Source organism: Idiotropiscis lumnitzeri, chromosome 3 (assembly GCF_059441095.1).
Source record: "Idiotropiscis lumnitzeri isolate Australia: NSW breed Sydney's pygmy pipehorse chromosome 3, RoL_Ilum_1.0, whole genome shotgun sequence".
In the NCBI taxonomy this organism is placed as follows: domain Eukaryota; kingdom Metazoa; phylum Chordata; class Actinopteri; order Syngnathiformes; family Syngnathidae; genus Idiotropiscis; species Idiotropiscis lumnitzeri.
Window position 1 is genome coordinate 31031208 of NC_142393.1, and position 17855 is coordinate 31049062.

Genomic DNA, 17855 nt, shown 5'->3' on the forward strand with positions numbered 1-17855 from the left:
ACGGTCCACACGTTCAAGTTCCTGGGAGTACAGATCTCAGATGACCTTTCTTGGACACTCAACACCACAGCAGTGGTAAAGAAGGTCCACCAGCGTCTGCACTTCCTGAGAGTCCTCAGGAAATTCAACCTGGACAGGAAGCTGCTGCTGGCCTTCTACCACTCGTCCATCGAGAGCCTGCTGATGTACTGTGTCTCCACCTGGTACAGCGGCTGCACTGAGGCGGACAGAGTGAGGCTCCAGAGGACAGTCAAAACAGCGCAAAGGATTATTGGCTGCCCTCTCCCCTCACTGTCGGACATCTACACCGCCCGGTGCCTCAGAAGGGCTCTCAACATCGTCAAAGACAATACCCACCCAAACTCACACCTGTTCGACCTGATGCCCTCTGGCAGGCGCTACAGGTGCATCAAATCAAGAACCAATAGACTGAGAAACAGTTTCTTCCCAAGAGCCATCTCGATTCTAAACTCACACACACACACACGACCACCCCTACCTTGCAGAACAGCAACGTGATGTGTTTTTATATACCCTATTCAGTATTATTTTCCATTGCACTAACTATTCTCTTATTTATCTAATTTATATATTTTATTATTGTTGTATTGCACTGGAGAGGGGAGTTCTCTAATCTCGTTGCACACTTGAGTACAATGACAATAAAGGGATTTCTGATTTCTGATTCTGAACTCACAACCTTTGGGCTGAGAGAGGATCACTCTAGCACTGAGCCCATGTCGCCCATACAAAAAAAAAAAAAATCATTACCAGCCAGTCTCACATATGATGTCCATCCATCCATTTACTTTCTTTACTACTTATCCTGTTCAAAAGAGCCAGAGCCATTTCCATCTGACATCACCTGAAAGGCAGGCTACACCCTGGATTGGTCAAAAGTAACTTACAGGTCATATCTAGGGACAGACAACCATTCCCAATCACATTCTCAAAATCACTGAGTCAGATCTTAACGTGGCCTGCAAGTAAGTCAGGCGAATGTACCAGCACAATATCAGTGACATAATATATAATGCATAGTTTTATTGCAATATTCATGATTAATCCTGTGTGGCTTTTTTGTGACACTTTTATTGAAAATATGATTGTAAGACAAGAACAATAAAGAGAGGCGGAGTAAGCATTCTAAAGAGAAAAATCTCTGGTGGTGTCCAAGTACTTTTGTCCAGCAATAAAGAGTTTGTTTTGGTGTCTTGGATAGTTGGAGAGGATGACCAGTTGTCATGTGACGACTAGGCACACGTGTTGCTTATGTTAAGATAAGTATGGCCCTGTTACTGCTTTTAATTTAGGTTTCTACTTCCAGGTTCTGTTCTTATTGTTTCCAAAGTTCAGTTTGCACTCTATTTGATTGACAAATTAGAATGCTCAAATGTCACAACACTGTCTGTACAGTGAATACAATTTTCATAATAGTGACTGTTTAGACCAGGTGTGGGCAAACTACGGCCCGGGGGCCACATGTGGCCCGTTAAACGTTTTAGTGCGGCCCACCGAACTTTAAAAAAATTAAATGAATAAACCTTTTTAATGTTTTATTTTCTAAATACTGTGGTTTTTCAAAGAGATGTATATTGTTTTAATGCTTTTGTTCACTTTCATTTAAAATTAAATGTATTTTTTTTCTCCGATGAGGTGAGGTTACCAAAACACTGCATCCATCTGCTGCTGGTCCGGCCCCTCTGTCAAATTTTAGAACCCATTGTGGCCCGCCAATCAAAAAGTTTGCCCACGCCTGGTTTAGACTCTGAAGTGAATTACAAATATAATTTATCTCAATCGGAAAAGAAAACGTGAAAGTTGAGCAAATCAATGTTAGACCATCAACAAGGAATGGACCGTATACACGCAGCACTTCTGCATTCGATGTCACAAGGCCCTGAAGCTTCTGGTGCAGTGGAGACTCTAGAGAGGCGTGCAGTGTTGATGTGATTCAACCCTAACCCTAAGTGCCCCACCAACTTCAAAACACCGGCCCCCGCCTTTACCGGGAAGGCCGATGTTTTATGGGTTTTACCGGAAATAAGTCTTGCCACCCCGTGCATATAGTCCATTGTGGTCCAACTTTGAAGTATGACTGTATTATGTAGTTGTGGCAGAGAAGCCAGACACAGACGGTGCTCACCTTTGACATTGTTGCAGATGTCCGCCAATGTGACTTGTGGTCCCTCAACATGATGGTTGCCTCAATGATAACCAGCAATACAGCAGTGTGCGTGCATGTCTGGGCCAGGCCAGCTACACATGTACATTGAGATCCACAAATCTGTGCAGTCCGCTATTATCCAGGGTTCCAAAGCTTTAGTTCTAGTGTCTTCAGGCCCGAGTACCTGCATACAAGACATCCAAAGAACTTTGACTGCATCCAAACTGTACCTACAAACAATTTGCTCTGAGAACAGCCTCAATATGGAGAGTGTTAGGTTGAAGATATATTTTATCCCATATTTTACTCTATTAGTATTGCAAAAGAATTGTTCCACAGCGTGACCTATGTTTGACCATATGGATGAGAGGACTTCAGGAGAAGCGGATGCCTGAAGACTGGATCAACGTCTGCAACATCAAAGGAGGTGTGCCGAGACACACCTCTGAAACAAAAGGACTGAGACTTTAATGCCAGAGCACTAAAAGGCATATCTGCCTTTTCAATCAGTACATGACTGCCATTGATGTCTGTCTTTCCTCTTGTGTCTGAGATGTTTACATGTTCCTGCTGGTGCTCCCCCCTTCATTCCTTAAGTGCAAATACATTGTATTGTTAGGGACTTCCCTAATAAAATAGAGGGCTCGGCGGAATGTGCTCCAGAACGAAGTTGGAGATGTAACTGAGCACACCTCCGTTCGTTCTCCTCGCGAGTAAAAGATCAACTCTTGTCTTCCTTTCATTCATTTTGCCTATGTTCAGTGAATGCTTAGGTGATTGAACCTGACAGAGAGTTAAGTTTAGCCCGAGTTGTTTATATGCCACATGGGCATATAAACACACACACATAACTATGAATGCAGGGAATCGCTATTCGCAGGGGATTGGGCTCGAGCACTACCCCTTTTACAGCGTGAAAAAAATAATCACTCTCTATACATAAATAGAAGTATAGATGCTGTACTTGCGTAAAAGATATTTTGAAAAAAACTCTGGTAAAAGTACTGATTCTACCCCTATACTTAAATTACGGTAAAAGATGCCTGAAATGTACTAAAGTAAAAATAAATTTGAATGTCAACTATATATCGTACGTGTTTTGATAAGTTTTAGCTGGCACAAGACAACATACAGTACCAGTCAAAAATTTGTAAACACCTTCAAATTCAAATGAGTTCAAGCTATTAACTCAAGATGATGCACAGCTGCGAACTGAAAGTCATTCCAAGACAGCATCATCCACACCATAAAGTTCGCTGAGAAAATAAGATCTGCATAGATGTTTTTGTTCTTGTGATGTATTTGGGCAACATTTCTTATTTTGAAGAATTTAAATTATAAAGCGCTCTGTTTTGATGATTTATTGTTTGTGTTAACCAATCCGGTCCTTCCAAACCTTCCAGGTCTTGTCCAGGTGCTCCTCGTTGTCTCGTCAATTTGTGTGTATTTATTTCCCTGGTTGCTTTCAGTTCTTGTTGGTCCATTGTCATTGTCCCTGTCGCTTGTCCCTGTCGTTGGTTTCCTGTCGTTGTCCAGTTTTTCCAACTTCCTTGTTTGCCTTTTGTTTTCTGTTTATTAAATGCCCTTTAAGTTACCCCTGCCTGGCTTCCCTGCGTTTGGGTCCTCACCAACCTTAACCCGGACCGTGACAAATATTTGCAAAAAAAACAATCATCCGTTTGAACATTAAACTTCTTGTCTTTGTAGTATATTCACTTGAAAATAGCTTGAAAAGGATTTGCAAAACATTGTATTCTGTTATTTGTTTCATGTGTTCCAACACCATTGAAATTGGGGCTTGAGTAGACTTGACAGTAAAAAAACAACCATCACATCTACTTAAGTACATTTCAGGAGTTGGCTCACTGGTTCTACTTAATTTTTTAAACACAAGTAAATGTAGTCTACTTCTAATTATGTACCGAGTGTGAAAACCTTTGGCATGACTGAAAACAAATGATGTGAGCTATGATGACGTGTCACCGGCTGACTGGCCAGCTAACAGCAAAACACAGTTGATAAATGCAGCCGCAGAAAAAAATTAAGAGACCACCATGTTTTCTCCAATTTCTTCATTTTAAGGTTTGGTGCCACTAAAGGTGTATAAAGTGACTGACACCAAAGAAAACTTGGAATGCCATTTTAGCAGTACAATGTGGTGTGGGTGTGTTTCAGAGGTAAGAGAGGGCCGTGCAGTAACCGGAGGGTCCACTCTGTCCTAGTCACGTGCTGTTGTTTCCTTGATCAAAACACTTCACTCGACTTTGCTTACAGTGTCTGTCACACTAGTGTGCACTGTGTGTCAATGTTTGGTGGCGGTCAGTGGAGCCATAAGTGCACACACTTTCTTTGAAAAACGTTTCAATCAGCTTTATATTCAATTCTCATGAGCTTTTTCTGTATATTGGTCCAAACAAATGTCCCGTTGTACTCGGCATTTGAAATGAACATGAAACGGAAAAACAAAGGTGGTCTCTTCTTTATTCCCCAAAGCTCTATCCAATATGAATATTAGCAAATGAATGATGAAACTATTTTAATTGACTACGTCATAATGTGCTAACCAACCTTAAGTCAGGATGGAAACAGGCAGACTTTGAAGGTCGTCATACCACGACGAGGCAGGCTGCTTGTATGGATTTCGTACGCCCAATACACTTATTTGTTCTAAATATAGCGTCCACTCATGGGTTGAGTCTTTGTTGATATCAGCAGCTTTTTTGAGCTTCTCAGAAATTCAGAACTAACTTAATTTGACCATACTATTGTTGAAGTATCGCCATGGTTACCGGCCCATTCGTGACGTATGTGACGTCACGCTATGCTAACGTCGTAATTCGAAACAATTTATTTGTTCAGTTTAATCCAGCAATACTTTAACGAAATTTTGTATTTAGACATCATAGCATGATCAGGCAAACGTCTTAATACCAAACGGTGCTTTTCTTATTTATAGCATATATTTATTTACCTGCCAATGTGTTTTTTACGTATTTTTTTAATTCTTTTTTTATCATTTAAATTATTTTGCGGTTTTGGAGATAAGAGTATGTTTCTGTGGTACTGTTACAGTAATGCCACCCCATCAAAAGGAGACACAGAGAGAGAGAGAGAGAGAGAGAGAGAGAGCGAGAGCGAAAAGGGGGAGGGTGGCGTGAGCCAACCAACGCGAGGCTACGTATGCTTTCCGGAAATGATAGTTGGCGACACGGAAATAGTTTGTATGGCTTGTAAGTGGCAATGCATGGTGCGAGCGTGTTTGTGAATGCTGGTGCGTGCGAGTGAGTATGTGCATGAATGTGGAATGAATGTGATATCTGTCGAAAACCTACACACTGATCTTATTTGATCTGGTCGTAGTTGTGGCCCGACTGTGACTGGAAGTGATAGGAAAAATGCCAGCTTAGCCTCAGTGGCAATGGGCTCCAGGCTCGAGTAAACCTTCAGGGCCTCCACGCTTTAATGTTGTGGTCAGAGGTGATGAATTGATCAGATATACTAGTTCGGAGTGTGTTTGGTTTCTTTCCAAACTACACGACGGACAATGAGTAAAGAAGCGATTCTGATCTAACCGCAACAAAAGAAATGAAATCAAACGTTCGACCGAAAGGTACTTAAAACATAAAAAGGTAGGCAATTAAAAAAAACGCGGTTTTGTTTAGTTTGTCAATGTCTTTAATGAAACCAATGCCATAACTAAGAGTAAGCCAGCCAAGCTAACGGTGTTAGCTTATTGTCTGTGTAAAGCTGTGGAAAACGTGGAGTTCAAGCGTGCTTCAACTTCACAAAATACCTAAACAATTTCTGAAAATATGCATCTTAACTGAAACGACAATAACGTAATCAAGAAAATTACTACTACAAGTAATACTACTAAGAAAAATACTATTGGTTTTAGTCCTGCCTCTCCTTCGACTATTTTTTGTCGTGAAATTCTACCGCCACATCCTGGACTGGAATATGTACTCAAGTGTGTAAACGTATGTAAATATATGGGGTGCAACAACAACAATCACATTAAACCAAGAGTGATGGAAGAACACATTTTATTCCTGAGTGTGAGCGCGGATGGTTGTTCGTCTCTGTGTGCCCTGCAATTGGCTGGCAACCAATTTAGGGTGTCGCCTGCCCACTGCCCAAAGATAGCTGGGATAGGCTCCAGCACCCCCCGCGACTCGAGTGAGGAGAAGCCGTACTGAAAATGGATGGATGAATTCTCTCCTTTAAAAAGAAAAAAACGTCCAGTAGATGGCGTACTCCTGTACGAACGCATTCGAAAATTCCCCTTTTGAGAGGGGGGCTCACAATTGATCAATTGAAAATGTTAATATTTGCCGAGGTTTATAGAAATAAAGTTTAGCATATAAATGAAGTTGTATTGTAATATTTGGTTCATACCACGTGTAACATTATGTATCGTTAGAATTAATTGTATCCCATTGACAAAGTGAGTAACCGGAACGTATACGATGCCCAGGCGAAATGCTAAGACTGTCATCTAGTGGTGAAAGCATTTTATTGAACCCGATAACACCACCTCGAGTCCACACACAGGATGTCGGACCACTCAGATCAACGATCTAATAATAACACACTCATTTATATATTTCTAGGTCACGAAGCAGGAAAATGTGGCCCCTTACTGTTACAACTGGATTTGTGGGTATCCACATGTGCTAAAGCAAGATGTCTGAGTGTTTCTTTTTGAATACAAGAAACATTCATGCTTTTGTTTGCATACCTTTTATTGTTCGTAGTTTATTTTGATAGAACCGGAGGAGATGTAATGGTGTAACTCCTTTCAATGTGTTTTATGCTTTTTTTATTGGGGGAAAAGGTGTATTATGAGGGGGGAACTTGATGTATTTTTCACGAATAAAGCCAGAAGGTTACAAGAAAAAAGTTGCAATGATACACGACAAAAAAAGTCGAAATACTACAAGAATTAAGTTTTTAAAGTTTTTTTGTAGTCTAAAGGAATGGCATCGATTTTTCCACTATAATGTGAGCTGAACAAAGAAATAAAAGTTGTATTTTTTATTAATAAAGTTTTTCAAGAATCAAGTTCAAAGCTGGAGAAGCGGTTTATGTATTTATTTATGACGCGTGTCATTACGTAACGTCACGCCTGGTACTTAAAATGAACCATGGACCTATGAATGAAGTGTCCATTCATAAAAACAGATGGGGGGAGCCTAAGCGCGCTCGCTTAGGTGATTGGTTGTGTTTGACTGACACATGTGCGGGCCAATGAGAAGGGAGCACTGGGATCGGCTCACATCGATCGCGGAGGGGTCTCCATTGAGAAAAATCCGCAGTCGTGTTTTTATTCCAAGCTCTGTGGGGAATGTCGGTGTGGAAACCCAGGTGTCAGTCGAGTTTAACTTTGAAAGCAAAACTCCCTTTGCCAGGTGAGATGTGCGGTTTTAATATATTTTTTAATTTGGCAATCGCGCCTTGTCCTCATCGTTAAAGCAGATGCGTGCAAAGTCGTTCGCCATTTTCTGGGCGGAGAGACGACAGTGCGTCCATTTTTTACTCCATAATGTCACCACCTCACGACTGCTTTTGGGGCTGTGTTTTCTGCGGAATGCTTTGTGTGCACCGCCAAGCCCCTCGTGCATTTCTGTTAAATTACTAATTTAAGAGAGCTGCACCAGCCCCATTATCTTGCCAGGATCAAGTTTCACTTCATTGCGAAAAACAACAACCTTACCGCCTCTCGCTGCGTCAACTCATTTTACACTTTTATTTACTTATTTTACTTTAGGAATGTTATTGCTCCAGTTTGATTCAAAATTTACAATAAAAAAACTTGCTAATTTGGAGTACAAACTGTAATCATTGAGATTGATGTATCATTTACTTATTCATACACATATTTTACTCTCAAATGTTATTGTTTACTGGGTCCAAAATATTGACTTTTGGGGAGTAAAATGTACTCAAATTTAGTATTTGCGTGTGTGTGTGTGTGTGTATGTTTATAGGTGTGTATCTGTTAGGCTGTCTTTGAATTACATTATTGCATAATCACGTAAACTAACAATCAATCAAATAGTAATAAAGTAATAGTCTGAAACTTATTTATTCCAGGGTAAAGACCTTTGCAACATGGACTGCTTTTATGACCAACAAGTCCCCTTTGTGATACCGGAGAGTGTGAGTTTGGACTACAAATTGCTGTTTTGTAGTTTGGAATGAATTCATCTTTCCGTGTGTTTACAAACATGTCACTCACAGGGAAGAGAGGAATGCCTCAGTGACAGGAAAAGGATGTTCATGGATGCAGGTTTGGATCAAGACACAGAAGGTATGGCCACAATGTTTTACCTCCCCTAAAGCTATCGAACGTGTGAGCATTATGGGAAAAATACTTTGTTTAGTGTATTGGTGTCTACAGATATAATTGTATTTCTGATTTGCAGAACTTTTCCAAGATCTCAGCCAGCTTCAACAAATCTGGATAGCAGAAGGTAGAGCGCAAAGCATTATGGGACATGCAAACATTGACCTCCTGGGGCATAAATATGTAGTATCTGACATGTTGCTCCTTTTTCTGCTTTCTGCCACAGCTCAAGCTCCTGATGATGAACAGTTTGTCCCAGATTTCCAGTCCAGTAACTGTGAGTAGACCGTTAAATTGGAACAAGCTTGATCTAGTGCACACAGTACATACAAATTATTCAAAGGTGACATATTATGTGTTTTATTCGCTATTTAAAACAGTTACCACGTGTCTTAACATCTCTATTTGATGCTCTTGTAAAAATCCCCAAATATCCCATAGAAAAATACCTTACACACCCAACACCTCCTCTTGCTGAAATGGCCCCATTTTGATGGGCGAGCGCTAGAGAAAAGCAAAACCCTGCTTGACAATATATGGCTTGATCGTAGTCATGTGACTCTGGGAAAAATGTGATGAAGGAAGCAAACGTAATGTTTTTTCTTTCTTTTTTTGTTTTCATCAATGTGTCAAGGGCCGTCGATCAGCAAAGTGAAACGAGAGTCTAGCCCATCCAAAGATCTGTCCCCCTCCAGGACGTGTCACACAGATGTGTGCCTATACAACAACTGGTAGGATGCCTACCTGGAAGAGGACTTCCGTTCTAAAGGGCTGTGTTTGTCAATGTTCCTCATCTTTCTCTCCACAGTGCCTGTGACAGAAAAGCAGCTGAGTTGACATGTATCTCTGTGCCCGCCTCCACCCCCCCGACTGCAACCACGCCCCAGCACCGGCGGCTCGCTAACAGTCCCACCCACCACCACGACATACCACAAGGCAATCAAAACCATCCGTTTGCGCTACCGCACCCTCCCATCGGCTCCCCAGTTGCAGCTTTCAGTTCAGAGCAGAGGTGAGTGCAAATATTTTTGTTAGTCAATTTGACATTTGTCAAAAGCTATCTGCACATATTTTTCCAGCCTCCCAGAAATTGGCTTGTTTTTAAGATGCAGTTCTGTCTCATGAAAACAATTGCTAGATTACTTGAGCTTCTAAGTAAGTCACATGCAAGTACCGCCACTGCATGTGGAAATCATGAGTAAGTCTCAAATTTTAACTTTCAAGTTTCAAGCAAATGCCAAGTTACGTCTGCAAAAATCAAGCAAGTCAAGACCCCGCAAAAATTTTAGCAAGCCAAGTCACACAATCATACTCAGTTAGAACAACATTTTCATTGATCATAAAATAAAAAAAAAAGTCTCAACTAATATTATGGAATGATGAACATATCTGTGAGGCTAACTTTAGGCTGTTGACAGATGTCAGAGCAACAAATGAGCACACAGAGCTGACATTAATGGTGACCCTTCAAATGATTCTAATAAGCCATTGTAGAATCGTAATTAATACATCTCTCCAATCAATCCTGCGTGTCCACAACGTTGTCAATGAAACGTAACCATAGATGCTCCTCTTGGTTTTGTTCAGTTTGCTTCCAAATTAAAGTGATGCTTATTACATTTAGGCCCATATGACAAAGACAAAGTATGAGGTGCATAGAATTTTATTATTTTTATTTAACCCGATAAAACCAATGAAGATCAGGATCTCTTTCACAGCGGTGACCTGCCCAAGAGATCAGCAACACATCAGGAGAACTGTTACAAAATTGTAAGGAAAAGTTACAAAAGAACGTTAAATAAGAGGGAAAAAATAATGGGATGTCAAGTGATTATCAGAGCTCGAGAGGTTAAGAAACTGTTACCCTGCTCCATATTTTGTATACAGACAAACCTACATAAATCTAACAAAACAAACAAAATACAACAAATATTTTACATTTTGAAAAGCAAGAATCCATTGTTTAAATGGTTAAAAAATTGTAGTGTAGAGTAAATAGAAGATGTATAAATGGTGTTGCCTCCATGTTCATTAATATAGCTAGCAATGCGGAACAGGTGTAATTTTAATTTGCACTTGAACATAAAGAGTGTCAACAGTGTCACGATTTCTTTCGGTGGTGAATACCAAAGGGTGGGGTGGCAATGGAGAATGCTGTTACGCCAGGTACGCTGGGATGGTCAGGAGGTTATCGTACTGATCTGGAAATGTAAATTTCAAAATATGTAAGCTTGCTGATTGGGTGGATAATGACAGGGTTGACATTTTTGGCTAATGTTACCATTTTATGAACACATGGTGGATATTCACTTACCAACATGATTCAGTTGGCAAGTTGACAGCACCGTTTAACAAATATATTTCAAATTTCTGAAAGATCGTTTGATATTTCAATAGGCAGGAGCAGACATGTTAAGCGTGACAACATTCTACGACACACGTAATATGTTCAAAACGCATCATTCTGTAAGTATTCACTGTTGCAGCCTCCTTTGAAGAAACTTTGACACACTGCTGCTGGTAATTTAACCGAAAACATCAGAGTGTCTCTTAAAGGGGAAGTTACTAAAAAATGACAATTTAACAGACACATACAAAATGTTCAATATGATTATGAAAATAGAATATACAAGATAAAAAGTCTTCTGGGACAGTAGAATGACCTCAGTGGCGTTCAATTTTACAGTAGATGTTCCACTGTATTTACCATGAAGTAAATCTGCAAATGTCCTCTCAGGTTTCAGCGGCAGATGTCAGAACCATGTTTGCCCTTTCTGCCGGCAAAGAAAACAGTGAACGTGCACTACCCTCACTCAAGCAACGCAGGCCGCCCATTGTATCAGCGGCACTTGTCCGAGCCTCTGGTATGCAAACAAGAGATGGTGGATTCGCATTACCCAGAGGCAGTGGCGTGTGGTTCAAGCATGGCAGCCTTCAACCGCATCACCATCAAACAAGAGCCAAGAGACTTCGGATTTGACACAGGTGTGTTTTGAATTGGATTACTACAGCTTCCTTTTCACCTAGCAGTTTGGTTCAGTCAAGGAGAGTACCTGGAACAGCCTACTCGGGCCAAGACATTAAAAAGTCACCTTTCACGTTTGTGTCTTGTAGAGGTTCAAGGCTGCAAGTCGTCATCCTTTGGCAAAATGTCTGTTTTGTCTCCGCATAATAGCGTAGGTGAGTGCCGATCTGTTTTCCTCCTCGGTCATGCTTCAGTGCAGGTGTGTTGTTCATCTCATTCTTCACTGGCAGGATTTGGTCGAGCCGCAGAACCACGCTTCTACTATGATGATGCTTGTGTCGTGCCGGACAGACGGGAGGGTAAGATCAAACACTTGATACCAGAACAACGATTCTGACTAAAGTGTCTTTATTCCTTTTGCGCAGGTAAAATAAGGCAGGATGGTTTGCCTTTCCAGCGCCGTAGCTCCCTGCAACTTTGGCAGTTCCTGCTCACGCTGCTGGACAACCCGGCCAACGCACATCTGATTGTGTGGACAGGGCATAATATGGAGTTCAAACTCATTGACTCTGAAGAGGTTAGTTTTAATGCATGGCTATAAATCCCAACATGCCTCATCTCACAAGACGCAGATTTCATGTTTTCTTCTGGCAATCCAGGTGGCCCGGCTCTGGGGCATCCAGAAGAACCGGCCTGCCATGAATTATGACAAGTTAAGCCGCTCGCTGAGGTATTACTATGAGAAGGGCATCATGCAGAAGGTAATGATCAAATAGAAACTCTCTCTGACCCGGATGTCAACACTGAGTGCTCAGCTTCTCTCCTGTGATTGGTTCATTTGGCAGGTTGCTGGGGAGCGATATGTCTACAAGTTCGTGTGCAACCCTGAGGCCCTTTTCTCCTTGGCATTCCCAGACAAACAGAGGCCCAGTCTCAAGTCCGACCCTGACGCCCTCCCACTAGTTGGTGAGGAGGATGGCCCATCTCTGCCTGCTGGTGAGGAGGAGGGTCCTTATTTGGACGCAGGCGAGCAGTGCATTCAGGGAACAATCTTCCCCGAAAGCTGCCTGTACTAGGCCATGTACTAAAGCAGGCATCACCAAATGGCGATCCGGACCGCGGGATGATTCGGACCGGACCCATGGTCAATCTATGATGATTTTTTTTCAGGGCACATTCGCAAACGTTGGCACTGCAATTCTAGTAAATACGGAAAAGGCGTCACTGATTCGAGCCAATCAAATCTTTTGTTTACGATCCACTGCCAATTGCGCAGCAGACCGGAAATGAGTGCTGCTGACAGTATGCCTTGCTAAAAAGTTAGCAAGGTCGATGCGTGTTGTTTTAAATGAATGGACGGAGAAATTTAGTTTCGTTCTGGCTGCAGCCAATTTAAAACCAGTGTGCATCATATGCTCCGAAACCGTCGCAACATTGCGAAGCGCCACTACGAAACAAAGCACCGCCCTTTTGTGCACAGTTATCCGCTGACGTTAGAGGTGAGTGCACGCAAAAACATCGAACTTCGAGTGCAGTACAACAGATTTTTACATTTTCGTTTACATCCCAGCGGCATGCAAACGAATATTCAGTAAAAGTATCATGGATTTGGGGGAAATATAAAAAAACGTTCAAGTGATGGGGAAGTTGTGAATGAGTGCTTAAATGTGGTTGCACAAACATTATTTAAAGGATAACACCAAGCCCAGATGTGTGAAATAGTCTACCAAATCCCAATGGCGCTGACTCCGTTCCAACCCAGATTTAAGTCACTGGCAGGGCAGTCACAAACTCATTTTTCTCATTAAGAGAAGTTAAAAAAATATTCAAAAGAAAAATTGGTGTCAAAGCTCATTTTGAATTAGTTTTTCATGAGGACAGATATTTTTATTGATTGTGTACTGAACATGTTGACCTGTTTTACTTGGATAATTAGGCTTTCTGCGAGTCAACCAAAAACAAATCTTTTCAAGCCATACAGCTCCTTATCCTGCCTGAAAGGGACATGATCGTATTTTTCAGGCCTCTTGGTCCTCTTATAAATTTGTATACCGAAATGCTGTTTTTCTGTTTGACCGCTGTTTTTGTCATATGAACTTGAAAGTTTTTCAGTTGAACTGTTCTTGACAAAAGTGTAGCCCTTATTTTTGATCCGCTGCCTTTTTGATGCCAGTAACCACGAGAATTTCTTACAATCGCCTTCAATGTGTCCAAACAGTTTGCTGCATTTTGTATAGTAGATTAGCTCCAGTGTGTAGAAATGCTGTACAGTCGACCACGGCTTACTCGCGGTGCAGCACTCGCGGGTTTGTATAAATGCAGAAATTTTTTTCAAGATTTTTAAATTACATTTTTTTTGAATTTTGGGGGGATTCCGCCTCGATGTTTAGCAGCTCTTCTTGAATAATTTTGTGATTTGACTTTTTATTTTATTTTATTTTTCTTTCCCTAATGCTTTTCAGTGGGCTTCAATTATATGTGGATGTTCGCTATTCACGGGCCAGCCCAGTCCCTAACCCCCGTGAATGGCGGGGGGGGGGGACTGTATTTTTATTCTGTACATGAATACAGTATATTTTTGCAAAAGGCTTTGAGTTGCCCGGTTTCACTTGATGTGCTGATAGCAGAGCAATGTCCTTATTTGCAGATTAAACATATTTTGATGTGGAATCACTGCAGGAGAGTATTGGCCTTCACATACTGTACATGTGCCTTCTGTTTATCTTCAATGATACAATAAAATAATTTTACTCACATCTTCTCTATTTTAGATCAAATATTTGTTTGTTCTTTCTTTGGGTGTTCATGAATATGACTACTTTCATATAACAGTTACAGAACTGTCATGTATTGTTTTCACATGTTGCCTGTGATCAATCACAGCTACCTAAAAGGGCTCATCTAGCCAGAAAGGTCCATTTTTCAATAACAAGCTCAAGTTATATATAATATTTTTGATAAGAAAAGTTATATTAGCTTGCATTTTTTATTTTCTTAATTTGTTTTGGAGAAATCAGTGAATAAATAACGATTTTAAAAATAAAGGATATTGCCCGCCCCCTCTCCTCCCTCCATGTCTTGGTACAGGAGTCACCCTTGGGACCAATTACAATTTGTCCTTTCAAAGTAAGTACATCACTAATAATGTCAAAATAACAGGACTAATCAGCCCCAGAAATTATGTGGACATCTCTACTTGGGCCCACTTCAACCTGTGCTAACATCACAAAACGATTCGCCTCTCCATGGCTAACTTAAAAGAGAAAAGGGAAAAAAGCAACTTATACGTGAACTTTCTGACATGTCTGTATCCTTCACTAAGTCACCAAGATACGGAAACAGAATGCGTTCTGAGAGGCTTTTTGTAAAGCTACTGGTTAGTCTTGGGGGGTAAATATCCATGCCTGCCTGCCTGTCGGCCGACGGCTACCTTCAGAGACTTAACCAAACTTAAGTGTAGCTAAATGTCCGAGATATAACCAGTCGGGGTTCATGTCCATATTCTTACTCTTGCCCGCTTCAGTCTGTGTAATTGAAGACATGATTGGCACGGTATTTTTGATTTTGTGGAGGTGATCATATAAACTCCTGTACGCTTACTTACTTTCACTGGTTGAAGTGGACAAGAGTAGTAATGTGCATTCGAATTTTGGTGGCGATCGGTGTGACAAAGCAAGCAATATTACAACGCTTGCTCTCCTGATGTGACATAGACCGCTAAGAGCAGAAAAGATAACAAGCCGAGCTCCAAAAGGGGCTAATTTGTCGTCAATCTCACTTAAAAAGTCCTTAAATCACGACAGATTATTTTCGAGATGGAATTTAGTAATGGTTTATTATTTGCATGCGTACCTATTATATAAGTGCAAATGTTAAACCCAATCATGTTCCGCTTTAAAGCAGTTCTTAGCTTTCTTGAAATACTGACCTCTAGTGGTCATATAATATAAATCAAGCTAAATGAACAAGGCCTCCGTCAGTTGCATCGATGACAACAACTACCACTATCTGGATGCCCTAAAACACTTTTTCGTGTGGCCAAGACTCGCCTGTTACACGTTCTTGTTTACACACTGTGTTTAACTTCCCCACCTGAGAGAAACCTTGATAAATGCTTTTGCGTGCTTGTCAAAATTAAAGCGTTAACTCTGGAGATTAATCAATTTTTTTTTTTAACTCAGTTTGATTTACTTAAAAAATAATCTGCATACTTTCCACATTGTTCCATATTTGCTGTACAACTTTAGCACTCAGAAAAAAACACCCTGCTCAAGTTAACACTGAGCCTCACAAACCAACACTTCTGGAATGTGGTGCTTGTTTGCAGTTTTGAGAAATGTTTCAAAGCAAAATGCCTGTAAAGATGTCTCCATGTTGATCGTATTCTAGGATCAAAGAAAGCGATTAGAACAGTTGTTGATCTAAAATATATTTCACATTTGGTGATTTTACATAAAATCCAAGATATTATTCAAGTAAATATCTGTTTCAAGCTTCAGAAAAAATAGTAGTTAAAAATTGTGATTAATTGCTATTAATCATGGAAATGATTTGTGATTAATTAGTTAAAAATTGAATCCCGTGAGAGCAGTAATCTACCGCTTCTCCACACGTGGGTCGCGGGTGGGGTGCTGGATCCTACCCCAGCGATCTTCCGGCAGTAGGCGGGGTACACCCTGAACTGGTTTCCAGCCAATAGTAGGACACACGAAGATGAACGACGACTCACACTCACACTTACACCTGGGGCCAATTTTGATTATTCAGTTAACCTACCATTAATGTCTTTGAAATATGGGAGGAAACCAGAGTACCCACAGAAAACCCACACAGGCATTGGGAGAACATGTAAACTCTACACAGGAAGGCCAGAGCCAGAATCGAACTAAAAAACAAAACAAAATCAACTAACAAAAACAAATCATGTAATAGTGGACCAGCCATACCTGTTCTAACCAGCTCTCCATATCTATTTGAAAAAACAGGTCTGCCTTATACTATACAACAGTCAGACAGAGAAAGAAATTCCCATAATTCTAGCTATATTTACAGTGTTTAAGTGGTTAAACAATGAGGAAGAGCACACATGAACGGTCACAGAATACAATACAATACAAGTTTATTAATAGAAGTAATAGAATATTAATGAAACATTGGAATCTCTAACAAAGTAAATCATTAATTGTGTCAATGTACACAATGGCTCGTTTTTAAAATCGCAGTGACGGTCCATACGCATGAATAAGTCTAAAGGCCTCAACACACTAATCCGATGTTGGCTATCACAAAGTCGGTACACGCCGTCTGTTTGGTGTAGCGTGCCATGAAAAGTCAGAGGTGTTGTTGAGGCGCCTGGGGAGCGATTCACCATGTAGAAGCGAGTGGAACAGTGCACTGGACAAGAGAGGGAAGTGATGAAAGCGAAAAACGGTGAAAATTGAAACTATTTATCAAGAACAAAATGAAGCTTGCTCATTTTCAGATCTCCTCTAAGGATATAATGGCTGGCTGGACAGAAGAGCATGAAGACGAATTACTCTCCGCTGTTATTCAACATCACTGTCAAAGGCTATTCAATGACTAGCACCGCTGATTGCATGGAGGGGTGCTACTTCTCACGCATGCGCAGAGTGTCCGGAGTGTTGTTTTGTCATTTTCCGGTCCGACGTGCTGACTTCTAGGCCAACACGACAGTTGGCCATGACGGCCAACGTCAAATTGGAGAGTAGAGGTCTTAAGAGAATGTGGAGCCTGGGGGTCCTCACCGCTATGTTGCTACCACAGAAGCTCCCGCATGTCTGTGTCTGAAATTCCATCCATCCATTATCTGTACTGCTTCTCCTCACTAGGGTCACTGGGGTGCTGGAGCTTCCCAGCTATCTTTGGGCAGTAGGTGGGGGACACCCTCAACTGATTGCCAGACAATCGCAGGGCACACATACAAACAACCATCCACACTCGCACTCATACCTAGGGGCAATTTAGAGTGTTCAATCGACCTGCCATCCATGTTTTTGGAATGTGGGAGGAAACCGGAGTACCCGGAGGAAACCCATGCAGGCACGGGGAGAACATGCAAACTCCACACAGGATGGCCGGAGCCGGAATCGAACCCACAACCTCTGCAGTGTGAGGCCATTGTGCTAACCAGACCGGCCACTGTGGCGCCCTGTCTAAAACTCTTAAAAATTAAGTGAAACGCAACAAAACGAGACCTGAACCGACCAAGTTAACATAATCATGGAAAACCTACCAGACATTGCAAACTGCCACAACCAGAAAGCTCCTCCCACGGTAAATTGTATTCATCCATCAGTGAAATGGGTCCAACAACATTTATTAGACGGAGCAAACACCACGCAACACCTAGCCAA

General features: G+C 41.3%; 1 protein-coding gene and 1 non-coding gene across 3 annotated transcripts; both read left to right on the forward strand.

Annotated features, from left to right (window-relative positions):
• Positions 1-5350: 5350 nt before the first annotated feature.
• Positions 5351-5738, forward strand: LOC148340891 (small Cajal body-specific RNA 2). The gene has a single exon (XR_015842718.1).
• A 1690-nt stretch (positions 5739-7428) lies between these two features.
• On the forward strand, positions 7429-14237 carry LOC148340892 (ETS translocation variant 5-like). Of its 2 annotated transcripts, XM_088292004.1 has the most exons (13): positions 7429-7578; positions 8264-8329; positions 8411-8480; positions 8596-8643; positions 8743-8793; positions 9151-9247; positions 9325-9528; positions 11254-11501; positions 11631-11696; positions 11772-11840; positions 11907-12058; positions 12141-12242; positions 12327-14237. In XM_088292004.1, exons 2-13 carry the CDS (start codon positions 8282-8284, stop codon positions 12555-12557), a joined length of 1386 nt encoding a protein of 461 aa, XP_088148130.1. In that variant the 5' UTR covers positions 7429-7578; positions 8264-8281; the 3' UTR covers positions 12558-14237. The 2 variants fall into 2 exon arrangements, with proteins under 2 accessions (XP_088148130.1, XP_088148129.1); XM_088292003.1 differs by having other exon boundaries at positions 11631-11840.
• Positions 14238-17855: the final 3618 nt, after the last annotated feature.